The 24,189-nt window shown below is 49.2% G+C and overlaps 6 protein-coding genes across 6 annotated transcripts; 2 read left to right on the top strand and 4 right to left on the bottom strand.

The window, feature by feature from the left end:
- Positions 1–1,932: 1,932 nt before the first annotated feature.
- Positions 1,933–3,541, top strand: PtA15_1A694 (uncharacterized protein; the record flags this gene model as incomplete). The annotated part of the gene is made up of 9 exons (XM_053165748.1): positions 1,933–2,241; positions 2,328–2,450; positions 2,557–2,670; positions 2,737–2,762; positions 2,865–2,880; positions 2,947–3,024; positions 3,092–3,155; positions 3,236–3,310; positions 3,399–3,541. 9 exons carry the CDS (start codon positions 1,933–1,935, stop codon positions 3,539–3,541), a joined length of 948 nt encoding a protein of 315 aa, XP_053016909.1.
- A 1,536-nt stretch (positions 3,542–5,077) lies between these two features.
- On the bottom strand, positions 5,078–6,962 carry PtA15_1A695 (uncharacterized protein; the record flags this gene model as incomplete). The annotated part of the gene is made up of 8 exons (XM_053165749.1): positions 5,078–5,159; positions 5,230–5,291; positions 5,377–5,485; positions 5,555–5,774; positions 5,851–5,947; positions 6,015–6,160; positions 6,241–6,631; positions 6,897–6,962. 8 exons carry the CDS (start codon positions 6,960–6,962, stop codon positions 5,078–5,080), a joined length of 1,173 nt encoding a protein of 390 aa, XP_053016910.1.
- A 247-nt stretch (positions 6,963–7,209) lies between these two features.
- Positions 7,210–7,610, top strand: PtA15_1A696 (uncharacterized protein; the record flags this gene model as incomplete). The annotated part of the gene is made up of 3 exons (XM_053165750.1): positions 7,210–7,236; positions 7,296–7,408; positions 7,499–7,610. 3 exons carry the CDS (start codon positions 7,210–7,212, stop codon positions 7,608–7,610), a joined length of 252 nt encoding a protein of 83 aa, XP_053016911.1.
- Positions 7,611–8,356: 746 nt separating this feature from the next.
- On the bottom strand, positions 8,357–10,282 carry PtA15_1A697 (uncharacterized protein; the record flags this gene model as incomplete). Its single annotated transcript, XM_053165751.1, has 9 exons — positions 8,357–8,408; positions 8,553–8,761; positions 8,841–8,860; positions 8,911–9,071; positions 9,138–9,204; positions 9,267–9,542; positions 9,618–9,727; positions 9,795–10,078; positions 10,217–10,282. 9 exons carry the CDS (start codon positions 10,280–10,282, stop codon positions 8,357–8,359), a joined length of 1,245 nt encoding a protein of 414 aa, XP_053016912.1.
- A 492-nt stretch (positions 10,283–10,774) lies between these two features.
- Positions 10,775–11,666, bottom strand: PtA15_1A698 (uncharacterized protein; the record flags this gene model as incomplete). Its single annotated transcript, XM_053165752.1, has 5 exons — positions 10,775–10,906; positions 10,988–11,005; positions 11,135–11,174; positions 11,245–11,267; positions 11,436–11,666. 5 exons carry the CDS (start codon positions 11,664–11,666, stop codon positions 10,775–10,777), a joined length of 444 nt encoding a protein of 147 aa, XP_053016913.1.
- Positions 11,667–14,704: 3,038 nt separating this feature from the next.
- PtA15_1A699 (uncharacterized protein) lies at positions 14,705–17,297 on the bottom strand (the record flags this gene model as incomplete). The annotated part of the gene is made up of 8 exons (XM_053165753.1): positions 14,705–15,072; positions 15,194–15,383; positions 15,471–15,812; positions 15,895–16,340; positions 16,417–16,437; positions 16,537–16,640; positions 16,714–16,766; positions 16,839–17,297. 8 exons carry the CDS (start codon positions 17,295–17,297, stop codon positions 14,705–14,707), a joined length of 1,983 nt encoding a protein of 660 aa, XP_053016914.1.
- Positions 17,298–24,189: the final 6,892 nt, after the last annotated feature.

The following is a 24,189-nucleotide window of genomic DNA, read 5'->3' on the forward strand; positions in this document are numbered from 1 at the left end:
GTTTCCAGACGTATTGTCGCAGTATAGCGTAATTGGTACATTTTGTAAGATTTTTCCACCCGCTTTTTTTCTCCATGTGTTTGGGAAAGATACAGGTGGATTCCAGCCGTGCTGCGCATCAATTTCTATTTAAAAAATATAGAAATGAGATATTAATTCATGTACATCTTTATTGCTTGCTTTATAAATTAGTGGAATTCTCACGATGAATTTTTCCTCCGCAAGCTGTTGATAAACTTGAACCACTACTTGTATTAATCTTGTCATAAGTCTTATCCAAGTTCTCTATGGGAATTACTTGAAGTTTCACATCATCAAAATCTATTTTGTCGGGAATTCCAATCCGGATCTGTGAATTATTTTTGCTGGATTTGAATTCAGGTTGATAACACTTTGCAAACGACAAGCTTTTTTCAGTGTAGAAGAAAATAGGAATAATAATTTGAGCAGAAAATGGGGAATTGCTTTTTGTTTGATTCAACCATCTGCGCTCGAAGGTTGGGTGCCGTATGATTCAGCCATTTTGCAGACTGTGAAAGCTTGTAGACATTCTGGCCCCATGCTTCTTCCGGATAGAAATCCATGTTTGGCGCAACCAACGGATTCATCAGATCCTGTGGAGAACACCCAAATCAGCTCAAGCTCAACAACTCCTCCGGCACAAAGAAAATAAGATATGTTTCTCACATCCTTAATTAATTCACTGGCATTCTACCCAAAGACCGGCTGTCCAAAGATGGTTTCCATCTCAATGATAGTCTGGTTGATGAGGGTTCAGATCTTGGCCCGCATTTTTTGCAACGCTTCCCAGCGGGGAAGTTGGATGTGGTAGAGCGTGAAGACGCTCCGAATCTGATGGTAGAGGTCTCGGGAAATTAGCTTATGTAGGTATCCAACAATCAGCAAACCAACAAGGTACTGCAAACCAGTTAGTATGTCAGTTTTTTTCTCTTTGTTATTCTTTTCTTTGCTCAATTTTAGTCCAAACAAGCTTACTTCCTGATTTAAAAATGGATAGTAGGCCGTCTTATTTGGTTTAACTTTTTTAATTTCCTCTTCCTTGCAACAAAACAGTGGACTAGACGGTAAACCAGAATCCTCGGGCTCAGATTTGATCTGACCGACCGCTATGCCAACATACTCCATCCAGTTAAACTCTCCCTCCTCGTTGTCATCCAACTCCTCCTCAACAAAAGTACCAGGCAGAACCTCCTCAGCTTTGCCATCAGCTCCGCTTTTGTTATCAGACTCAACCACTGGATCCAGTCCTTTGTCCCCGCCCATCTCTCAGTCAAGTTGACCGGCCTCATTGTCACAAACAATTGTCTCAGCATTTGAAAGTTTGACTGTGGTCCTTCAAGCAGCCTGTCAAGCCCGCTGATCTTTGTTTGCGCAAACTAGATTTTGGTGGCGTGAATTCATGGTATGCCTGTTTTGGTTAGTCGTAGGTCTTCCTCTACACAGGCAGCACTCGTACATCTTTAAACCTGTAGAGTTTCTTTCAAGAAAGTCTTGAAGAAAAAAGAAGTAAGTTTTTTTATTATTTGCCCGAAAAAATATTAATGGAAGCTATAAATTTAAAACTCTGGTCCATTTTCACCCAAGTATATCTTCTTGAGGTTTCCAATATCTGTTGTTGTTTTTTTTGTGATGATTGACTTGACAGTTGGCAATAATTTGGTGGAAAGTAGATCAAAAAGGGGGACCGAGGTATGGATGACTTGGTTAAATTTTTTGAATGGATGACTTTTTTTCGATCTCTGAAATGACCATGCCCTTTACCTCTTTTTTGAGTTTAAATTCATTTATAAATCTTCAATCAGGCCGGACAAATCTTAGCTGGTTCTTCATTGTCACTCCCCACCTGCTGACCACCCTCTTCCTTTGCTTGGTCATCACTCCCTTTTTGTCACCCACTCCCACAGTCAACTTATGATGCCACTCAACGTTGATGAGCTCCTCTGTGGAGGTGTGGATGACCAACAGTCCAACTTTGGAGGTGCTCATCAAGATCCAACCTCACCCAATCACAACCATGACAGCCACTCCTCTGACAAATTTCACCCTACTGATCCTAACAACATCTTTGATTGTCCACCTAACCACGGAGATGTCAATATGGCTGGCCCAATGGCTTCAAATTCTTTTGACGACAACATCAAGGAAGTATGTGCCGAGCTTCAATCTGAGCTGAAACTTGACCAAGATCATTTGAAGATTGCCAATATTGCATGCAAGGTAGTATCTTTATGATGTTTTGCTGATTCACTCTGAGGAGCATCACAATAATGATATCTGGACTCTCATCCTGTATATTTTCCACACAGTATGTCTCTGAAGCACTCGATGCAGCCTTTATCTTTTCTAATGGGGTGTATCACCAACTGGCTGTTTCAAAGAACGTTGGTCCTGCGCAGCGCACCACTTATACATGTGATACAACTTTCAAGGTGCGTTGGTATCAACTGTTTTGATCTTATTGTTTCTCTTGTTTTGATCCCATCTAACCCTTGATTCTTGCTTTGGCCTGTATATTGATCCAACACATTCAACCAGGACTTTGTCAGAGAAACTGCTCAACTGATCTTGCTTAAGCCGACCACTGATGCATATTCTAATAATCCTCACAGCAATGGGACAATTCCGAATTCTTTGTTCTTCTTAACACTGGTCAGTTTGAATTCCTTTTTCTTTTCAATGAGTTCTAAATGTATTTGTCCTATTTTATGCCTCTAGGATACCCTCAACAGACAGCCCAACAAGTGGAAGCAAGAGCACATTCCGCCGCCTGATGTGATGGGGACTTTGCAAGGAGTTGCTGATTATTGTAGATTAATTGCTGATCTCTTAAAGTACTGACAAAGCTATCTTTGTGATATGGTGAGTCCTCAACAAGCTTTGCCTTCAAACATAATGATCTGGTCTCTTTCTGTTCTCTTTTGCTAGCTTCTGATAAATACACAGGAGACCAAGAAGATAAAGGTTAATGGTCCCATCCCTAATTGCAAGGACTTACTAACCAAAGTAGGTAAATCATGAATTGGCAAATAAAGATATATATTTCTCTAATATAATGTTAATTTCTTCATAGATATACAAGAATCTCCCACCATTTAAAAGGACAAAAGCTAACAAAGGCCAAGATCACGCAACAAGTGAAAGATAACTACGCAATGCGGGCCCGAATCTGCTACTGTTGACTCGTCATGGTGCATTTCTTGGCACATAAAAGCAGGAACGATTCACAATGGTTGGACGTCGATGACCGATTGCGCATTCTATGCGGTTCATCATATGCATTCCAAGAACAGTGAGCATTTCCTCCTTATCATTCCACCAATTCTTCTACTCCCTTTACTGACATTTTTTTTTATTTCTTTTTTGCCAAAGCCATTCAGTCATTGTCTTGAACAAAGACTTCGAACTATTCTCTCACAACCGGTATTACAAGGAAATTGACAAGGCCAAGTTCACAGTGCCTACCATTGAAGAGGTCCAGGCCTCTGTTGACACCGGAATGGTCCCCGCAATTCTCCACTGATCTTTCAACCCATTTCCCCTTATTTTCTCTTCCGCTTGGCAAAGCCATTTTTTTTTATTTCTTTACTAATTCTTTCCTGTTGTTTGCTTCCAAACCATTCCTTCTCTGTCTGGACAATTTTCTTCTGCACTATTGTATCTTTTTTTTAAGAAAAAACCGGCAATAGATTTGGATTTATTTTACTCAAAACTTGAATCTGTCGGTTCCTCTCAAAAAAAACTCCGCCGGTTTTTCTAACCGGCGGATTATTCTGGCGGAAACCTGCTGTTTTTGTCCGAGAATAAAATAAAAGAAACACGGCTCATTTCTCACGTCGCCGTTGGCCTAACGGCGGGTCCCTGCTGTCGGTGATGTCGGACATTACACGGCGTCCAGATGGGATTGCCATCCTGTGCGGCTTTGGGCGGTCGCCGGACAGAAGCCCCACGTGGGTCAAAAGCCCGACGGCGAGCCACCGTGGGCAGTTCTCCGACCGCGGGCTCTGCACGTGGGGCCCACGTGAGGGGTTCTGCCGACCGCGGGTCCTGTGACCTCCCGCTCAGAGGCACGCCCAAAGATTAGGGCGGGGTCGCGGGGGTCGCCTCCACATCGGAACCCACGTTGAGCCGCGGTTGGGCGCGCTCCGTGGTGTACCCGTCGGCGGGTGCCGTTTCCGGGTCCAGGTGTCCAACAAGTACCCGCACCCGTCGCGGGTACCCGGACCCGTTTGGCCATCTCTAGTACAGACTCGAGTTTTTGTTGTAAAAAACAGTACATTCTTTTTTGAAAATGAATTAAAAGTGTAGTTGGTGGTTTAAATAAAAACCGAGCAGACAGACTTCTAGCCTGCTGTCTCAGCTTCCATCTCTTGTTTCTCTTAGCTCACTGCCCCTCATAATGACTAGCCCAATCCGCCTGCTCTGGACTGGTTCTGAAGCGCTCTTCAAGAAAGTTTCAAGTGCAAAAGCTGAAATTCCCTGAGCTTGCACGGGCTCAACGGGATTGTTTCCAGAAATCCACCATGTAACAACAAGTACAGGACGCTTCTTGCGAGGGAGGGATGGATATTGGGGAGTCTGAAGTGGGGAAAATAAGCTGAAAAGTTTGTGATTCCTGCAAGGGTGCAAAAGGCACGGCAAGAATCACAAGTGTACAGGTAGTTTTTGGGGAACATAGGCAAGTGTGACATCTTCCCTGCCATCTTGCTTGATCTTGTAGACATGCCAATAAGTCCCTCCTTCGGAGGTCACTACGCCGCCCCAAGGAGGGACTATTGTTAAGTTCGGCCCTCCTTAGGGCTCTTCAGTCGTTAAGTGGACCCCAATATGTGTTGGTGGATGGGGCACCAGCTTATGGTTGACACAGGTTGACATCAATTCACAAAAAAGAAACGAAACAAACAAACAAACACTTACTCACTGAATCAAGAAGAAATGTTCAAAAATAAGATGGACAGTACAATAAAAGATCAAAATATCTAGTTGAGAGACGGAGCAACCAGAAGAAACAACGAGAGGGGGTGGTGTGTTGGTGGCCCAGCAAGTCTAGCCAGTGCGGCTAATAGTCGTCACCTCGACTGACGACTTCCTTGCACGTAGGTCGCAAGATGATGGTGTGTTCGTATTGAGCGGTCATGCAACTTTGAAAAAAAAAACGCAAAAGAAGATGAGTATAAGCAGCTGCAAAAATGGATCGGATGGGGCACTGACCCCTGGATATCACTGAGTGGGGGATAGGCCTGGACGATGCCCAGATTGACAAGGTTATCGAGCTGCATGCGGAGACGACAGATGAGCCCCTGTTCCCACGCGCCGGAGCATGGCTCGAAAAAGGGCGCTGCGCAGCGCAGGACTCACCGCAGCGTAGTACCGCGACTCGCCCAGACGGTCGAGGTAGCGCTTACAGAACGGCAAGGTATCGAAGTTTTTGTTGATAGTATTCAACAAAGTCTTGGCCCTAGCGAGTCTGAAAGCGCAAAAAAAAAAAAGGTGAGCATGCGGGATGAGGAAGCGGAGGGAAGATGGGGCGCCGGACCGGATGGGTTTGTTGACGTCCGGCGCCTTGGCGTAATGCGAGCACTCGCCATCGTCCATCACGTATCCCCGCCCGGTGCTCCCGAAGGTCTCGACCGCGAAATGGTCGCCCTCTTCCATGATCGCCGTCTCGTCCGAGTTGGCGACGATCGGCACCGATTTGCCCCCGTGGATGTGGTAGGGCAGGATGTTGTGGCCGGTCAGGTTCCGGATCGCCTTGACTGCGCAGAACCGTCCCGCCAGGAGCACATTCCTCAGGCCCGTCTCTTTCTCTTTCTCGAGCGCGCGCAGACTGACCTTTGTGCACTTTGCCGTCCACCTCGACCTCGTAAGCCTCCATGGTCTCTTGGATACTGGCCCCGATATCACACAGTCGAGCGTCGATCCCAGCTTCCTACAATAAACCACCATGATGAGCGGCAATGGGAGTGAGGGAGGGAGGGGGGGTGGGGGGAGCTTACTCGGACGCCAGTGTTGGTGGCCGCGCGGACGGCTTCGAGCAGCTTGTCGTACTTGTCATTGAACGTCATCGTGAAGGCGGAGTCGACGATGCGGCCGCCGACCTGGACGCCGAAGTCGACTTTCAAGACATCATCGGCAGCCAGGACTATCGAGCGAAGCAAGAAGATTCAGGGAGGGAGGGAGGGAGGGAGGGAGGAGGCTAAAGGCGAGAGGGATGGTGCGCACCGATGGAGTCGCCGGCGTTGGGGGTGTAATGGGCGGCGCAATGGTTGAGCGAGACGCCGGTGGGGAAGCCGATTCCGCGCTGCAAGCCGTCGGCCTCGACGAGGGCCCGGGTGCCGTCCTCGACCATCTCGGCAATCTGCGTCATCGTCATCCCGGGCCTGACGGTCTGGCGGACGTAGCGACGGACCTGGCGATGCACCTCGGCCGCCCGCCGGATCGCGCTGTAGTTCTCCGGAGACTCCTCGTCCTCTTGCGCGGCTAGCCGCTCCAGCTCCCGCTTCTCCGCACTCGTCGTCCGGTAGCTGTTCTCGCCCACATACTCGCTCTCCTCTCCGCATGGATAGTTCCCCTTCGGAAACAGCTTCGAGACCGGGACCCGGGGTGGCGCGCTCTGCTGAGTCGCCCCAGCCTTTTTCTTGGGTTTCTTTTTCTTCTTCTTCTTCTTCTTCGTCCCATCTAGAACACCCAGAAGACAAAACCAAACCCGTGTGAGATCTGCTGTCAGCATACACGGAGTGGTTTTTTGGTCTGTGTGGGGAGCGTGATGAGAGCGAAATCTGACCAGCCGGGGCCGCCCCATCATCGTCTTTGCCGTCGTCCTCGTCGTCCTCATCCTCGTCGTCGCCATCGACGGGGGGGATGGCGGGTTCCGGGACCGGCAAGAGGTCTGGTTGGGTGCCTGGGACGGCCGGAAGGGCCGGTTGGGAGACAGGAATAGTCATCTTGATGGGTGTTTCTGGATGGATGAGCCAGCCGGCACTCGGTTCTCCTTTCTTCTCTGCCTGGTCCCGCTGGCTTTTCTTAATAAAAGAGAACTCGGCCCCCTCCAAAAAAAGTGGATACTCGGTACAAGCATCCACCCTCTCCCCGGGCTGTCACACCCTCGGGACAGATCTGTGACATGTCGATCGCAATAAGTCAGACCACCACCACCAAACCCCCGCCACCGAGGACTCGAGCAAACACAACATGGTCGACGACTACACAGTAGCAACAGTAAGCACAAACCACCGCCCCTCGCTCGTCTCCAGGCTGAATTATTGTTGCTTGCACAGCTAGCATGGAAAGACGCCCCGCCCTTCGCCCCCGCCCTCCCGCCCCACCTGCATAGCTCGATCGGCTTTGCATTGCTCGCGAGCGCATTCGGGCTCGGCTTCCTATTCACCACGTAAGCCAGCCGCCTGTCCGCGCGCGAAGCCACCCGCATCCCGGGAGCCGGCCGGCCGAGACCCACGACTAACTGCGTGTCTGCATCCAGGCTGCCGAAAGCCGGCTTCCCGACCACCGAGCTCATCCCCGCCCTCATGGCCTCCGTGCTCACCGGCTTCGGCGTCGTCTTCCTCTTCAACGCCGCCGGCGTATACGTCTGACCGACCGAGCCCCCTCCCCACCCACAACACAACGCTCTTCATCCCGCTTGAACCAGTCTCGTGTACCCGAAAATAAAACCCATGCCAACACAAACAGCACAGATACAACTCTGAGTGAGAGCAAGACAGATCAAAAGAAACCGAGAGTCCAGGAGAAGACCGCTGTTTGGTCTCATAAGCTTCGGAGTGGAAGCGCGAATAAGACCCCGAGGGCTGCGAGGAGGGACAAGTCTGAGTAACGGCGCAGCGCCTGCACCGGAGCTCCCTCCAACAGCACCAGGCCTAGTCCTTCCACACAGCACACACACGCACTGGCCAGTCCGACACCTCGGCCGCGTACATAAGTCTCTGGATTTTGGGGGGCAAGGGCCCCAGACTGAGAGCGCCGTATCTGTGCTAATTCAGCCGCCCGACACGCATCTACATACATACACAGACCACACAGGCCAGCTACACACACACACACACACACACACACACACAGGGCGAAGCACGAGAGAGCAAGGAACAAAGAGATAAATATATATATATATGAGGCAGCAATGTGGTCATGTTTTGGGGGGTGGCTCTGGACCCCCGAGTATCTATGAATTCGTACGCGTGGACGATTTTTGTGGTTGGGTGGAGAAGGAAAGAGGGAGCAGAAACGCACGAGCTACGGGCCTGTGTGCGTAGAAAGAGAGGAAGACGGGGATATGCTTTGTGAGGAGAGAAGCAGCGAAGGAGTAAACAAGAACCAGGGGAGGTCAGTTGACGAGCCTAGCGATCCGGAGGGCCTTCATCTTAGCCCAGGCGACGCTGGAGTGGGTGTTGAGTTCGAAGGCGAATTCGGGGGCACAGTCGACGAACCGGATGGGGTCTTTGAAGCGGGAGAAGGGAAGCTGGGCGAGAAGGGGGCTGGAGTGAGGAGCGGGGACGGGGGGCTCCGGGTCGAGGGGGGACAGGTCGAGCAGGAAGCGCTCGAGGATCCGGTTGCCGCCGGGATGGGCGGCGGCGGCGAAGTACTGGGTGACGTCGACGAGGTAGTTGTCGATGACGAGGATCCTGAGCAGGGAGGGTCTGCTGGGGCAGGGCTGGCCGGGCTCCGCGGAGGGCGCTCGACGGACGAGCCGGGCATGGTAGGCGGCCAGCTGGGCCAGCATCTCGTCGCGCTTCCACCGCGGGACCGGCGCCGGCGTCCTTGCCGCCCGCCCGCCGCGCCGCTTCGTCGTCGTCGTCGCCGTGCTGCACTCCCCCGAACCCGCTGCGTCCTCCCCGTCGTCCCGGTCCGAGGACGACGACGAGGAGGAGGAGAGCAGACTGATCTGGTGGATGTCCTCGAACTTGCTCGCCCGCCCGTCCCGCCGCCGCGACGATGTCAGCTTCAGCACCCGCTGGCGCACTTCTTCCACCTCCCGCGAGTCCGTGTAGTTGATCTTCGGAACCAGACTCGTGTACCGGTGCAACAGATAGATTATCCATCTTTTCACAAAGTTGATAGGCTCAGTCGCGAATCTCTCTCTCTTGTTTGGCCGGGGATGAGCTCACTTTGAGGGGTCCCAGTCCAGACTGTCGGGCCCGTTCCGATAATCCTTAGGAAACACATGATGATAATCTAGCGCCGAAGACAGGGATCAGAACGAGAGTGATGGGGGAGGAATAGTGGGAAGACTTCACTGTGATTCGCCTCGCCGCCGGTGAAGAGGGCGAGGAGGAAGTTGGAGCGGGCGGAGATATCGAGGTCGAAGGCGCGCTCGCCGTAGTAATGGGCAAACGAGTTGATGAGGAAGGTGAAGTGCCAGATCAGGATCCGGGCGACGAAGCCGGCCCAGATCAGCCCGTCCAGCCGCGAGTGTCTGTTGCTCTTCAGCACCCATTCGCCCAGGATATACGGCAGCACGAAGCCCATAAATAGACTCATCGGCACGTAATACTTGTGTTGGAACCTGACCACTTTATTTATTTTTTTTTGTTATTGGTGTTAGTGATCTCTTCATGAGGGGCGGGCGGTTCATGGCGAGGACTTACCGGGGTCTTGGTTGAGGTCAGACTGGTCGATGAGCTTGAGTTTCTCGTACTTGGGTTTCCTGAAGATCCAGCCCATGTGGGAGAAGAAGAGGCCTTTCTTGGAGTTATAGCTACCCAAAAACACTAAGATCAGTGAGGGCGCCGAGAGCCGAAGGACTGTCGATTCGAGACACTCACGGGTCGAATTCGGAGTCGGTCCAACGATGGTGGAGGCGGTGTCTGAGCACCCACCACTTGATGGACCCCTGGAAGCCGAGACAGCCCAGGAAGGCCAGGAGCCAGCGGAGCGGGGGGGAGGCCTTGAAGGCCCTGTGGGACCATAGCCGGTGGTAGCCGATCGTGATCCCGAAGGTGGCCAGCTGCCAGGACAGGAGCGTCAGGACGACCGTCGGCGTGCTGATCCGGGCCAGCGGCGACACCCATGCCGCCCCACATATCCCGGCCACATGCACCGAGACAAACTGTTTGCGATCGTACAGCATTTAGAGTTGTACACACACCATCAAGCGTGGGCGTAATTGCATATGCAAATAAATCGATACAGTCGTCAGTGTTTCGGTGCGCCCCTGGAGCTTGTGAGTGTGGGATGAAGGACTGACGAAGATCAGATTGGACCACCAGATCGGCGGCGCGGGGGTCTGGGGGGGGTGGCTGGCGGATGGCATGGTGGTTGTGGGCGCGGAGGAGGGTGGACGGGGAAGAGGGCGAGGGCGGGCTGGGGTGGGTGGGGGAGGGGCGATGGGCGACAAGGTTCCGATGGCCAGGGACGGAGGCATGGCTTTGCGCGTGCATACAGCCACCCGTCTATCCACATAGCACAGCTGCCCAGGGCCGGCGGACTTCCACCGCGGCTGCCACTCAGTGGCGAAGAGTCGGATGCCAGTGCTGTGCATCTCGGCTCCCAGCACACACAGAGTCAGACAGACCCCTCCTTCGCATCATTGTCACATACACACATTAGTACATTTCTGGTCTTCACCCCTTCGAAAAGAGCGATTTGTCAGAAGCCAGGGGACGATACAGGCACGATGGTAATCGGAGGGTGTACATGGACAACGAGGTAAAGAGGGCGGAGGGAGGGGGAGGAAGAAGACAAGCAGGATATCTAGCCGGAGCGCCCATCGGCGGCAAACAAGCCAGCCTGCAGCACCCTCGGGCTACATCTTGGAGCGCTCGAGGGTGCTCGGGGCGACGCCGAACTCCTTGGGCAGCTGGCGCCGCAGCTCGCCGGTGACGATGACCCGGATGAGCGCGTAATGATGGGTGGCGTGGAGGCAGGCGAACCACAGCTACACCGGCATCCCGCACAGCAAACGTCAGCAGGGGTTGGCCTGAGAAGAGCAGGGGGGGGGGGGGGGGGGGGACGCAACTTCGCGGTTGAAGGTCGTCTTCAGCGACACTTCGTGCGGCGTGATGGCGACCAGATCCAGCGGGCCGTCGTGTCTGAAGGGCGCCGCCGGGGTGTTCGCGGAGGGGCATGGCGGGGCGGGCTGGTTGAAGGGCGAGGCGGGGGAGACAAGGATCTGCTTGAGGCGGTCGAACTCGGCGAGGACGGTGCTGTGCGAGCCTGGAGCGGTGCCGATGAGTGGCTGGCGGACAGATCGGAGAGAGAGAGAGAGAGCGGGACGCACTTTCCATGGGCACGTTGCGCTCGCGCGAGTCGTAGTTGAGCGTCTGGGGGCGGGCGGGGTCGTGGGCGGCGGCGAGGAGGATGCGGAAGTGGTCGTGCAGGTGTCTTCGGCCGGGGGAGGCGGTCAGCAGCAGCAGCAGCAGCAGCAGCGACAGGGGAGGGGACTGGCACCTGAGGTGTTTGCCGACCGTGCTTCCGGGCACCAGCTCGGAGACCGCCGTGAGCAGGGCGTCCGAGTCGACGGCCGTCCGGAGCAGCTCCAGCGCCTGGTCGAGCAGTCCGATGGCCACCCCTCGCAGCCGCGCGTACTGCTCGGCGGCGGAGGCCGGCTCCGGCGGACTGCTGCTGCTCGCCGGCTGGTCGGCGAGGCTGCTCGGGCGCGGCGGGGCTGGCTGGTCGGCGGGCATGGGGCTGTTCATGGGGCTGGCTGGAGAGTGGGCGGGCCGCGGCGGGGTTGAAACGAATGAAGCTGAGAGCCAGGATTAGAGTTGTCCCCATCGAATACCCCCCTTATGTAACCCCACCAAATACATAGGAGGCCAACACTCTTCATCAGACGCTTCTCGCGATCCTGTCTGTCCGCAATCTCCCCCACAAAGACGCTTTTCTTCCCGGCCCAGACCGTGCAACCAGCTGGCTCAACCCAAAGGAGCTATTTACATCGTCCTCTTCCGCATGTTATGATCTGTCATTTTGTGTCTTACATGTTCATCACGGGTGTACATATTTTCATTAGGGGGGTTCACGTTGCAAAAAAAGCAATGCTGATTTTGTCTGCTCATGCACCTTGGAGTAAGGTTTATGCCTTGCAGATTGCTTCCAAAGGGGAGCTGCCCAGCCAAACCTTTTTGCTTTCTCACAATTTCTGCATCTGCTGGTTTTGGTTGCTGATTTATGGGATTCAAAATTGCATAAGATTTTTTTGCATAAAATCATAAACTGCAATTTTGGCTGGGAGATGTCACTCTAAGATTTATGCACGCTGACATCTCCCAGCCAAAATTGGCTTTATGATTTTATGTAAACAGTGACATATGCAATTTTGAACACCTAGGGTGTTCAAAGTTGACTTGCATAAAATCATAACACCATAAAATCATAAAATTCTAAGATGAAAAAATATGTTGCACCCAAGCACTCAGAGCATCCGCATCCATGGCTAGATTAGCCTGGGCTAACTAGCTCGGATTAAGATCGGAATAGGCTAATCCAATCGGCCATCCACATGGGTGGGGATTAGCGGGTCCGAGGCTGTTGGAGGTTATGTGTTTAGGTGCCTATATGTTATGTGTTTGGCACCTAAACACATAAAGTTCATGCTAACAAGCATGATGAATATTCATTTTGGGATTAGTCCCAGGATTAGTGGGGGCTAGATTTATACCCCACTAGCTCCAAACGGAGCTCCGGGTTAAGTTGATCCCCGGTTGATCCAACCCGATGCGGGTGCGGGGTCAAACTAAGTGCCCTAATCCGGGCTAACTTAGCGCCCGGTGCGGATGGTCTCAAATTTAGAGCAACATTTCTAGAATGGTACATATGAAATCATCACTTGAAAGTTTTATGATTTTATGATTTTATGCATTGAAAATTTTATGATTTCAACTTTAATGACCATAATTTTCGAAATCAGCCTCACGTGAACCCCCCTATTACGTTTTCTCATACTTCTTTACATACTTTAATTACGGTTTTATGTATTTTCTCTCACCAACCCAAGTACATAATTAGGCCTCATTTGGCACCAATATAATTATAGGTGATATAATCGCTGATTAATTCAATAAAAAATACAAAATTCAACATAAAGCCTCCAAGTTTTTTTCTAGGCAACCTACAGTGCTGGTCTCTTCAACTTTAAAATCAGATTCAACTGATTCAGCCATCTTCAGCACCATGATACCATTATATCACTTTTGACCAATATGAAGTGATATAATGGTATTATGGTGCTGAAGATGGCTGGATAAGTTGATTCTGGGTTCACAGTTGAAGAGACCAGTACTGTAGGTTGCCTACAAAAAAAAATGGAGGCTTTATGTTGAATTTTGTATTTTTTATTGAATTAATCAGCGATTATATCACCTATAATTATATCGGTGCCAAACGGGGCCTTACTCTTGTATATATATACTCTACTCATGTGCAATCTTATTCTTCTCCTTGGGGGAGTTTTCATCTCATTCTTGCCATATCCTGATAGCCCAGCTCTTCACCGCACACACCCGGCCAGGAACACAGTTTTCCTGACAAGTATGTACTTCCACTCATCCCCGGCCATTGCCCCCTGATCATCTTCTCCGGAGCAGACAACATGAATGATCTCCCCATGCCGTGGACAGCACATAACACGGGGGTTGCACTTGATGAAAGTGTTAATTATTGTTGGCCACTTTTCTTGTAAGACAATTGCCTCTAGTCAGCCAAATGTGATGAATTTTCAGCAGAGGCTGGGGAAACACAAGGGAAAAACAGGCCTGAGGAGGAAAGCTCGAGGCCGGGAACAAAACAAGGATGCCCAAGAAGGGGCTAAGCTGCTTTAGCTGTGAAGGGGAAAAAGGCCCCTCACTACAAGAGACTCTCAGGTCTCAGGGAACAGGCGCAGGAACTGATGCTTTAGTTTCTATCTATGTAGCTGAGTTAAATGCTATTACAACTTTTGGGGCTGAGTTGTGGGACAGAAGGTGAAACATGGATATTCAACTGGAGGGGAAAGAATGAGTGACAGGTGATGGAAAGGCAACAAGACATGGAGTTTCAACAAAATGTTCTGGTACATAGTACTAGCATTAGTCAAGAGAGCTCAAAACACCATACATGACATAAATCATCAATTTCGCCCTCAGGGGGATTGGAAGCTGGTATAACTGCACAAGAAACAAGAAAATCAGGAGTGCTGGCTATCAATGTGTGAAAGGTTGATGTTAGAGAGTGAATGATTCAGAGGAAACGGATGAGATCTAGATTCAAATATCAGAAAATCAAGTAGCTAGAAACATCAGCCTAGGATAAGAAGAAAACTAAAGGTAGGCTTTCAAAATTAAAACAAAATAAAATAAAGTAAAAAATACAAAATTATTTGAAACATTTTTCAAGAAGAGCTATGAACATTAAATGATCACCTAAAGAAGAACTCTCAAAGCTGTTTCTTGGATTGCTTGAACAAAACGCCGGCGAGAAAGAGGAATATGTAGCTAGCAGCCCATTTGAACTGTATTGATCCGAAATAGCTTGTCCTACTTGCAAACGACGATTTGGTGGTTTCTTTTTCTGTGGGCCCAAACGATAAATAGTGGAAGATGTTATGGACATATAAATATTGAGAGAAGCATTGGGAGTCCCGATCATGATGCTAGTTGAACTGTTACAATGGAGGGGGGGTTGGTTCGTGTAAATGACGGCAATGAAGAATGTCGGTCGCTCGATAAATGTTTGTTGTACACACTCTCCGTCTACGTTATATTTCAGGTCCTTCGATCGAGTTGATTGAGGTGCTCGCATAGGCAGGGATAGTAACCGAGTTAATGCGTGAAGTGCTAGGACTGGCTGAAGTCAAGTTTTCGCCTCGAGGAAGCGATCCCGATGTGGCTTGCATCGGTATACTCTCTTCGTAAATATTGGCACGTCTTCCTACGGCTTCTTCCGTGGATGTCGGGTTACTGATCGCGCAGTTTCCTGCTCGTGGAAGTTCGACCTCCTGCCCGGTCGTCCACACTGTGATCGATTTGATGGGCCCGACGTAGTGAGCCCGACCATAGAGGAACCAGGATACGGCGGCTAGTAGGGCAACCAACGGAATAGAAGCACTCGAAACGGCTCGAGCAACTCCATTCATCCGAAGAATATTTAAGATTCAAGCTCAGATTTCTTGCACAATCGTCACGGTTATATCGCCGAACCGTTGATATCATGCCAAGCTTTTGCCAGGAAAAGCAGTCTCACTTACGGAATTGCGGTCCAGCTGCCCTTGCCTCAGTGGGGAACCCACCCAAGACCATCTGGATCAGTAAAGTGATCAAAGCCAACCATGCAAGCGGTCGACTCCATTCCTGGAGAGTCCAAAAGTTACGCCCGTCACGATAAAGAACATCTTTGTCACTGAGGAGATAAAGGACGATTGGTATGAGATAACACATCTGCATTCGCCACGATCAAAAGGAAGAAATAAACATTTAAGTTTTCATCAACTTTCCTGCCTACCCGCGAGAGAAATTCGAACTTACCAGGGATAGATAAGAATCGGATCTTTCAATGAATGTTGTCACGTGTGTTTGAGAGACACCTAGAAAGCAAGAGGCCAAGATGGTCAAAGCGACGAGAAGGATTGTTGCCCTTCGTGGCATTTGACTCTTGCTGAGCTTGCGCCATAGAGTGGCGAATGGAAACGCATTGTCTCTTGCCAGAGCCCATACAAAACGAGTCGAGGCGAAAAGTTGAGAGATTTGTTGAATCCAAGTGACGACCAACAGACAGCTGAATATGCAAGCTGATACTCGTCGCGAACAATGCGATAGTACTAAACTTAGCATCGCCGGTTGATTGAAAATGTTTGCCTCCGAAAAAGACTATGTTGTCATTCAACAAAAGGAGAGAAATAAATCAATAAAACCGTTCATTTTCTGTTCTGATCAGTTCCAGGTCGCCTACCATGTAAAAGCATATCTGCACAATCAAGACGTTGATGTAGTTGATCACTGTAGCAAAGAACATCGCCCTAGGAACAACAAGTTCAGCTTGGTGGGTTTCTTCTGCCATATGAGCCGAATTTTCAGCGCCTGCGGCAGCCAAGATACTGGCGCCTAGCATGAAAGCCACGCCGTTGCTTTGAAATTGACTCCGGTTTTCGAGACGGGTGAAGATCATTATAGGACTCTGATGAAAGTTGGAGCTAGCAAGCAATAGGACACAGATCGTGGCACTGATGCAGGCCGTCAAAGCGGCAAAGCTGATCCAAAGTCGTGGCGAGCGTGAAACTGGTAAGAGCATAAATGCCCCGGTAACAATCAAGTTCACACAAGATATCATGTATAAATGCCAGTTACCAGCTTTCCAATGAGGGAACACCAGCCTGATGAGCTTTTGGACGATCAGAGCTGCAATCAAAGCCGCCAAAGAATTAGCTTCTCGGATTAGAGAAATTGAATTGCGCGCGAGAATCATGTAGCTCACCAAGTTGCCAAGAATCTTCCACTGCGGCCAAAGAATAAAGAAAAGAAAAAACGTGTGTAGTAGCCAATCAGACGCCATATACAAAGGCACCCTTCCCACAACTTTAAGTGATTTGCTTACTTTGAAAAATTATGTGAGAAACAAACAGATACATCGCTACCGTCCACGAGAGAAAATTGGCCCAGTTTTTTGTCCTCGCGTTAGAATGAGCGAGCTTGAATGTCCTACCAAGGATTGCATTTTCAGAGGATTTTTTTCAGGTCTTCAAATCACCGTTACACTTTTGGAAACTCTTACCATGTAAACATTGCCCCTGCGGCGGGATAAGCCGAGGCAAGCTCAGCCAACACCTTCAAAAAAATTTGACATCCGAGTTCGGACATCAGAAAATTTTCGCAAATTCACAGACTGAATAAGCTTACCATATACTGAATCAGCATTACCGTTCCTATCAGAATAGTTCCCCAAAACATCGTTACAGGGCCTCCCAGAATGTAAATAGTTTGATAGGCCCAAAAAGTACCCTGAGTTGCGCCTGAGAAAGTGAGGAGACGAAAGAAAGGGCCAACTCGACAAGTCAGGCTAAGGAAATTCGAAACATCATCAGGTATCATAACCTTACCCAGGTTGATGTAAGAGAGAGAAAAGGAGGACCAAAAGCCCCAATTTCGTGAGAGTTCTTGCCGGTAGCCTAGCCATGCGAGTCGTAAACTGGTCTCTTCAGCAGTAGGAGGCCGAGACCTATAACGGGGGATGAGGAAGTTCGGCATCAGGGCGGTCGAGTTGGCGCTAGGTTGTATCGACATGGCTGATCCTGAGCTCAAGATCGCGGCGGGTTGGTTGTGTTCAAGCAATCCATTGGGTAGATTTCGGTGTATCATGATGCTACCGAAGCACCATTAATGCGAAGAAAAGAAGAAGAAAAAAAACAGGTCTCCGAAGATTCTCTTTCTTCCTTCCGAGACCACAAGGTTGAACGGCCACCTCCGATGCTTACTCACCCGGACGAATCGGCCAAAGCCCGTGCGCCCACCTGGCGCATCAGTCGTACATACGCCAGGTGGGCGGTACAGGACGCCAGGGTGCCCCGCAGGCAGAGTGGCGCGACCATGATATACCAGCGGGTCGCCATACATGCAGTGGCGCCAGCATGTGCATCATGGTCACGGGAGCCTGTCAAGGCTTCAGACGAAATGGATGCCACCCCGTTCGGGGAGCCCAGCGGCATCGGAGATGGCCGCCAGCCTATCGCACCGGTCATCATGCCTAAAGGAATCGTGGTGGGCACCGCGGCTCCCCAAGGTTGCCCATCTGTCCAGGTCGGCGCCGTTGCGGCGCCACGACATGCAGGCCCAGGTGGCTTGATGGTTTGCTATCGAGTCGACCTGGACGCGTCTTGGATGACCACATGCGGAGGCCGACCGGGCTCTCTCCTCGGATGGCTCGACACTCCACAAAGGTCTCTCTCGCTCAGAAGACCCATGTGTCAGGCCCCCTTGGGCACGAACCAATCGGGAGTGGGACCCGGTTTCAGAGGATACAGGGGTTCTTGTCTATCCACAGCGCACATGCTGCGTGTTGAATACGAGAGTCCCCAATTGCAGTCGGCACAAAATCCCTCCCGAAGGACGAGTCTATCCAACCACGAGCTGACAATCCACTTTCAAGTTATTCTTCAATCTCGCCCGGGCCATGCCTCCCAAATCTTGACTTCGGCCATGTGTTGGTACCACCAAACGCTGTACAATCGACTTTTAAACTGCAGATCCTATGTATGACAGTTTATGTCCTCTGACTTGCTTGGCTGGCTTAAAGCCCCTGATAGTTCAATTAAATTTATACGTAGCATTAATTGTATTTTTCGGAAAAGCTTGGACCTTTTCCGCCTTGACTCGGTATTTGTTTGAGACATACCGTCTTTTTTTTGCTGGGTTTTATCCTGACATCTGTCAGGCCCAATTATAAACACATGTTGAAGTTTTATTGTAATATATTCCAAACTTGATTGAAAACAAAATCTCTTAAGTTTTTGTGACAAATACAGTTTATCACCTCACCAGTAGAGATGCACACGCTGCACAATTAAATTTTTAGCCTCACACCAGGAGGATTTTATGCTGGCTGAGCAAAGGAAACACACTGGTGCCCATCACACCATGAACCTGGGCAGGTCAAGAATGGCCATCAATCTCACACACCTCAACCTATGAAAGGCCAATCATTGGGTCAACCAACACCCATACATGCACCCCACTCAATGACCAACCTGGTCATTGGGTGAATACATACTCCACTCAATGACTTTGGGTCATTGAGTGGATCACCACTACCCAATCCACTCGATGAACAAGCCGGTGTGGTGCGCTATCCGGTACACATGGAGCCAACTTTCAAATCACGGCGCGGACGCGTGGCGGACCTCAAGACGTCTCATGGAGCAAGTTTTGAATCTTGGACGCGTGGATCTCACGCGGCGGACGCGCGATGGCGCGCGGGTTTTGGTTGTCTTCTCTTATGTGGATTGTTTCTTTTCTGTTCCTTATTTTGTTTCTTTTCTGTTTTGGTTCTGTGGTTTCTTTTTACCTTTTCCTTATTACGCGCGTTTGGATGGGTTCAGTGTGGTGGGTTTGGTTTTGTCTGAGTTTTTGTTGCGGTGTTGTTCTGTTTTGTTTCTGTTCTTATGTTTGTCGCGCGCGTGGGTGTATGATGAAGGTCCCGCTGCGTGCTGTGCCCGGAGTCGAAGTTCTGTCCAAACTTAGATGATGGAGCAGCAGAGGAGACACTCTGAACCATATTTTCCCATCAAAATTTTATTGATCATCATTATTCATTGCTATCCCGAGTATTATCTGAGCTTTATCCATCCCAATGACTTGCAGGAACTCTTATCACGCACGTGGCATAGCTTTGTCAATCTTCTTCCTGTCTGACTCCGCCTTCCGGCGCCCTTTGACAATCCCCAACATCTCAAACCTTCCTCATCCATCCCTTTTCAACAACACAACCCCGCTGTGGTCATTATTCCTGTGTTTGTAGGAGAAAAATTCAAACTTTTACGTGTACTCACAAAACTCCTTAAGATACAGCCAAATAGACATCAGAAATGGAATTTAGGACTAAAATAACCCCTAGTCACCCACTGAAACCACCCTCATATCTCTACCGGATCAGAAGATACGCAAATCACCCCTTTCACGCACCAGTCCAAGTGGGTTCACATACAGACTCAACTCTTGGCTACCATACTTGGCATAATGCATACAACACATGAATTAATTTTCTTCCTTCCTTTTATCAGTCCTCACCCCCTATTTTCTCTTTGCATATGTTTGTTTCTCATTTGCATACCTATGGTCTTGGAAAATTCTTGTATGAATATATATAATCCTGCTTGCATATCAAAGGGACACATTGTAGATAGTCTAGCTAAGCACCAGGGGGGAAAGTGTGGCACTCTCTGGAGAGTGCCAGGCCGTAATTCTGTCAGTCAAATGGTCTGATGTGAGTTAGATGTGAGTTTCAACTCTTTGTTCAACTTTCTTCCCAACAGATGTGTGACTGTAGGTGAAGTGGTTGCGGGATGATCTGTAACTCAATTCCAACACATGGAAATATCTTAGTTGAAATTTTCTGTTTGGTTCATATCAAACAAAATTCTGGATGTGAGCTTCAATTCACAACATGTTTTGCCAAGAATGTAACTATCCTGATGCTCAAAGATATCCTTGACCAAGTGAAAAGGAATATTTTTTCAGGGCTGATTTTTTTTTTTTCAATCAAAACCCACATAAAATCACATAATGAAAGATAGCTGTAAAATATAGCAACCACAAAGGCTCAGTTAACTGGTAAATCAATCCTTGTGGGATATTCCTTCCATGCCTGTTCCCTTCATCAATTGGTAGGAAAGTTATTCTGTTTTGAAAAAAGCTTGGACACTTTTCCAAAATTAGTTCTGCACCGGAAAGTTTAAAAGCTACACTTTTGGGGTCTGGGAGGCACTGGTAGCTGGATACCAATAGAATCTGTGAGTGAACCCCATTTTTGGCATACATCAAGTGAAGTTGGTGTTTTTGTGATAGAGGGGGGGATTACCCAAATGTCCAAGAATTATTCAAAACACAATATGTAAAATTCAATTTCTCTTTTTTGAGTATCACACAGTGTCAAAGCTGGGAAAACCTCTGTAACCTGTATTCCCTCCCTCTAATATGAAATGTGAACAATCAAAGAGGCCTTTTCACCAACCATGTTTAACAAGTGATGGTCCACTTCTGCAGGCTAAAGTTTGCCATGCTGTCAGCTGTTCATTTGGGACCATGCACCTTTTGTATGTGAATACACATTGCACAATTTTCCCTCACTTTTCCTCCATCTGACTGAAAAATGCAGCGGCTAGAGGTTAAAATTATTAAGCTTCACAGGGGGAAGGGGGCAGATTGGTGGATATCAACAGGTGCATCAATATTTTGATGATCCTGAAACCAGTAGGAGAAAGATTTAAATAGCTGGTCTGAGAACTCTGAAGTGAAAAGTCAATTCTGAAATGTCCACACACATCTCAGCATGGGTCATACCATTTGTCTTGTAGATTTATCCTCTTCACAACTTTGCCCTGACTGTTTTGGGCAATTGTTTCCTCCAGGTAGCATGCATTCATCACACTACCATCATGTCCCTGTCCTAGAGATGGCAAACAGGTACCTGTCTGATTTCAATGAAACCGCTTCTTGAGTGCTTGTGATCAAATAAATTCAATATGTAACACTTCCATGAGATGAAGAACTACTTGAACTTGAGTAGGACACTCAGCTAACTGCATGGTAAGGCACACATACAAGGCCAGATGGCAAATAGCCCACAGGTACCTCCTGGCAGGTACCTGTGAGCTATTTGCCATCTGCACTTGTATGTGTGCCTTACCATGCAGTTAGCTGAGTGTCCTACTCAATTTCAAGTAGTTCTTCATCTCATGGAAGTGTTACATATTGAATTTATTTGATCACAAGCACTCAAGAAGTGGTTTCATTGAAATCAGACAGGTACCTGTTTGCCATCTCTACCCTGTCCATTGTGCAACAAAATAGGGTTGATTGCTTTTATCATATGGTAATTATTAGCACCAGGTGTAAGATAAGAATGGTGCTCTTTTGACCTGCTGTATCCAGAACAATCAAAATTATCATCATTTTGGAGTGGCAAGAATGGTGTTCATATGTGTTGCAAATCACCAAAAAAACATGTGTTCCGGGAGTTTCAAGCTGGGCACAAGTCAACTACGGTGGCAGCAGGGAAAAAGGGATCAGCTCTGTATCCCCCAGGCTCCCCGGGGAGGGTGTTTTTTTTGCTATGTCCACCATCATGCTTGGCCAAACATCAGGGTGGACATTGGCGAGTTGCTTGTTTACACGGGCTCGATGACCCTTGTTTGCTGGTCATTGAGCTTGGAAAGCCCCAACTCAATGAACAGTACACTAAATACTGTTCATTCAGCTTGGCTTTTCCGAGCTTGGTGGACAGTATTATTAGACTGCCCACCAAGCTCAGAAAGGCCCAGATCAATGGCCAATAGGTGCTGGTCATTGGACTAGGGCTTCTCCGACTGGATGGCCAACACAAACTGGCCATTGAGTTGGAGAGGCCGCACTTGACAGGCATCATACCCTGGTAATTGATCCGCAGCCTCTCTGAGCTCTAATCTGATGACCAGTACATACTTCTCATCCAGTGACGCCAAGAAGCCCTAGCTCAATGACCAGCACATGCTGGTCCTCTAGTCAGCCTTTCCAAGCGTGGTAGGCAGTTTGCACTGGCCACTCAGCTTGGAAAAGTGCAGCAGGATGAACAGTACATACTTTCCATCAAGCCAGGACTTTCCTTGCGCTATGTACAGTACGTATGGTCCTTCAAGCTGGGAGAGGCCCGGCTCAATGACCAACATGCAGTACTGGTCACTGATCTGGGATTTTCCCAGCCAGCTAGTGACCTGTGATCAAGTGGAGGGTGTCTCCAATCAATGGCTGGTAGAACCAGTCACCAAGTAAGGAACCCCTCCACTCAACAGCCACTACACACATCAGTCATTGAGTGGAGAATCCCTCCACTCAATGACATTAAAAACCAGTCATTGAGTGGAGGATGTCTCCACTTGGTGGCTGGTAATTTAGATATGGTCATTGAGTGTATACAACCTCCAATCAATGGTTGTCCAAAATTCATCAAGTGGAGGGAATCTTCACTCAATGACTTTAAAACCCATTCATTGAGTGGAGGGGGTCTCAACTTGATTTGTGAAACACACCACTAAGTGTAGAATACCAGGGTGTACCAGGCCTCAACTCAATTACCAACATTTTTGCCATGGAGTGGATCAAAGATCAGCCTGAGTTGAACATAAGGTCAAAATATTTGAATCCTGAATGCCACATGCTCACACATTTGACATCAGACAGTCTTCCCAAAGGAACATATGGTTTGGCACTCTCCAGGGAGTGCCACACTTTCCCTCCTGGTGAAAGTCCCTCAGTTGTACTTTCTCACCAGCTAAATTCCCTCAAAGCTGCTCCCCTGCAGCTAAATTCCCTCAAAGCTTCTCCCCTGCAGCTAAATTCCCTCATCTTTGTCTATATAAGGAGGCCTCTGCCTGCCAGTTGTTTTATCCTCATCCCATCAGGGGACATTCCCCCTCAGATCCTCATGCCATCCGGCGGTCTATATTCCCGACTCACTTATCACCACTCATATTATCCTCTATTTACATCACAGTTAGAAGTTCATATCACCACTCAGTATCACATACCTTTCACACTCTATTTGAAATTTATATCACCGCTCAGTCACACACCTTTCACCAGTAACCAGTCCCCGGTTCCACTCCTGGTTGAACTTAGCTCCCTCTCATCCTCATCAATCCTCACTTTCTGAACTTTTATACCCCCAGGCCAAGGACCTAGGTTCAAGCCCCACTTGAGACATCAAGTAACCGTCACCTATCTCATACATCAGTAACCCCATCAACCTTGGACATTGACAACAATCCTCTTATATATCTCATCTTTGAACATATCCAATCACAAAATAAATTGCCAAGCTTACCTTGGTGGTCTTGTTTTCTGATATACAGAAAGGCAGAGCTTGCACCTCATCCATACCTTTTGCCATTCAGAAAAAGGGTCTCACAACACCTTTTGAGTCTTACACCGCCGATGCGCGCTCAACGCTGTTGTAAATCAACCACCCTCATACCTCATCGCTCAAAGATCCCCCCACCCTTTCCAAGACCATCCCCAGAGGGCATCCCCTAAACAACTTTTCCCCTTCAACAACTGCCGCCGCCTGGCACGGACGGAGTTCCACACCGGTCATTGAGTGGGGTGTCTATCTACTTGATGGCCAGACTGGGTCGTTGGTGTGTATCCACTCAATGACCCGGTCCGGTCATTGAGTGTATATCCACTCAATGGCTGGACCGGGTCATCAAGTGGATACACACTCCACTCGATGACGGACTTGTTCATTGAGTGCACACACCCCACTTGCTCCACTCAATGACCCGGTCCAGCCATTGAGTGGATACACACCAATGACCCGGTCCGGTGTGGTGGCCCCTCTCGTGGCCAGCTAGTCAGAAGCATCACCGCCGCCAGCAAGATCATCAAGTTTCCTCTCTCATCAGGATTTCACTTCAAGATCCTCAAGACCTCAAGAATTCACCGCTCCCCATCTTCCCTCATCTTCCAACCTCCTTCAAGATCTTTCCCCCCTTCTTCCTTT

The sequence above is a fragment of the Puccinia triticina genome, chromosome 1A (genome assembly GCF_026914185.1).
Source record: "Puccinia triticina chromosome 1A, complete sequence".
Classification (NCBI taxonomy): domain Eukaryota; kingdom Fungi; phylum Basidiomycota; class Pucciniomycetes; order Pucciniales; family Pucciniaceae; genus Puccinia; species Puccinia triticina.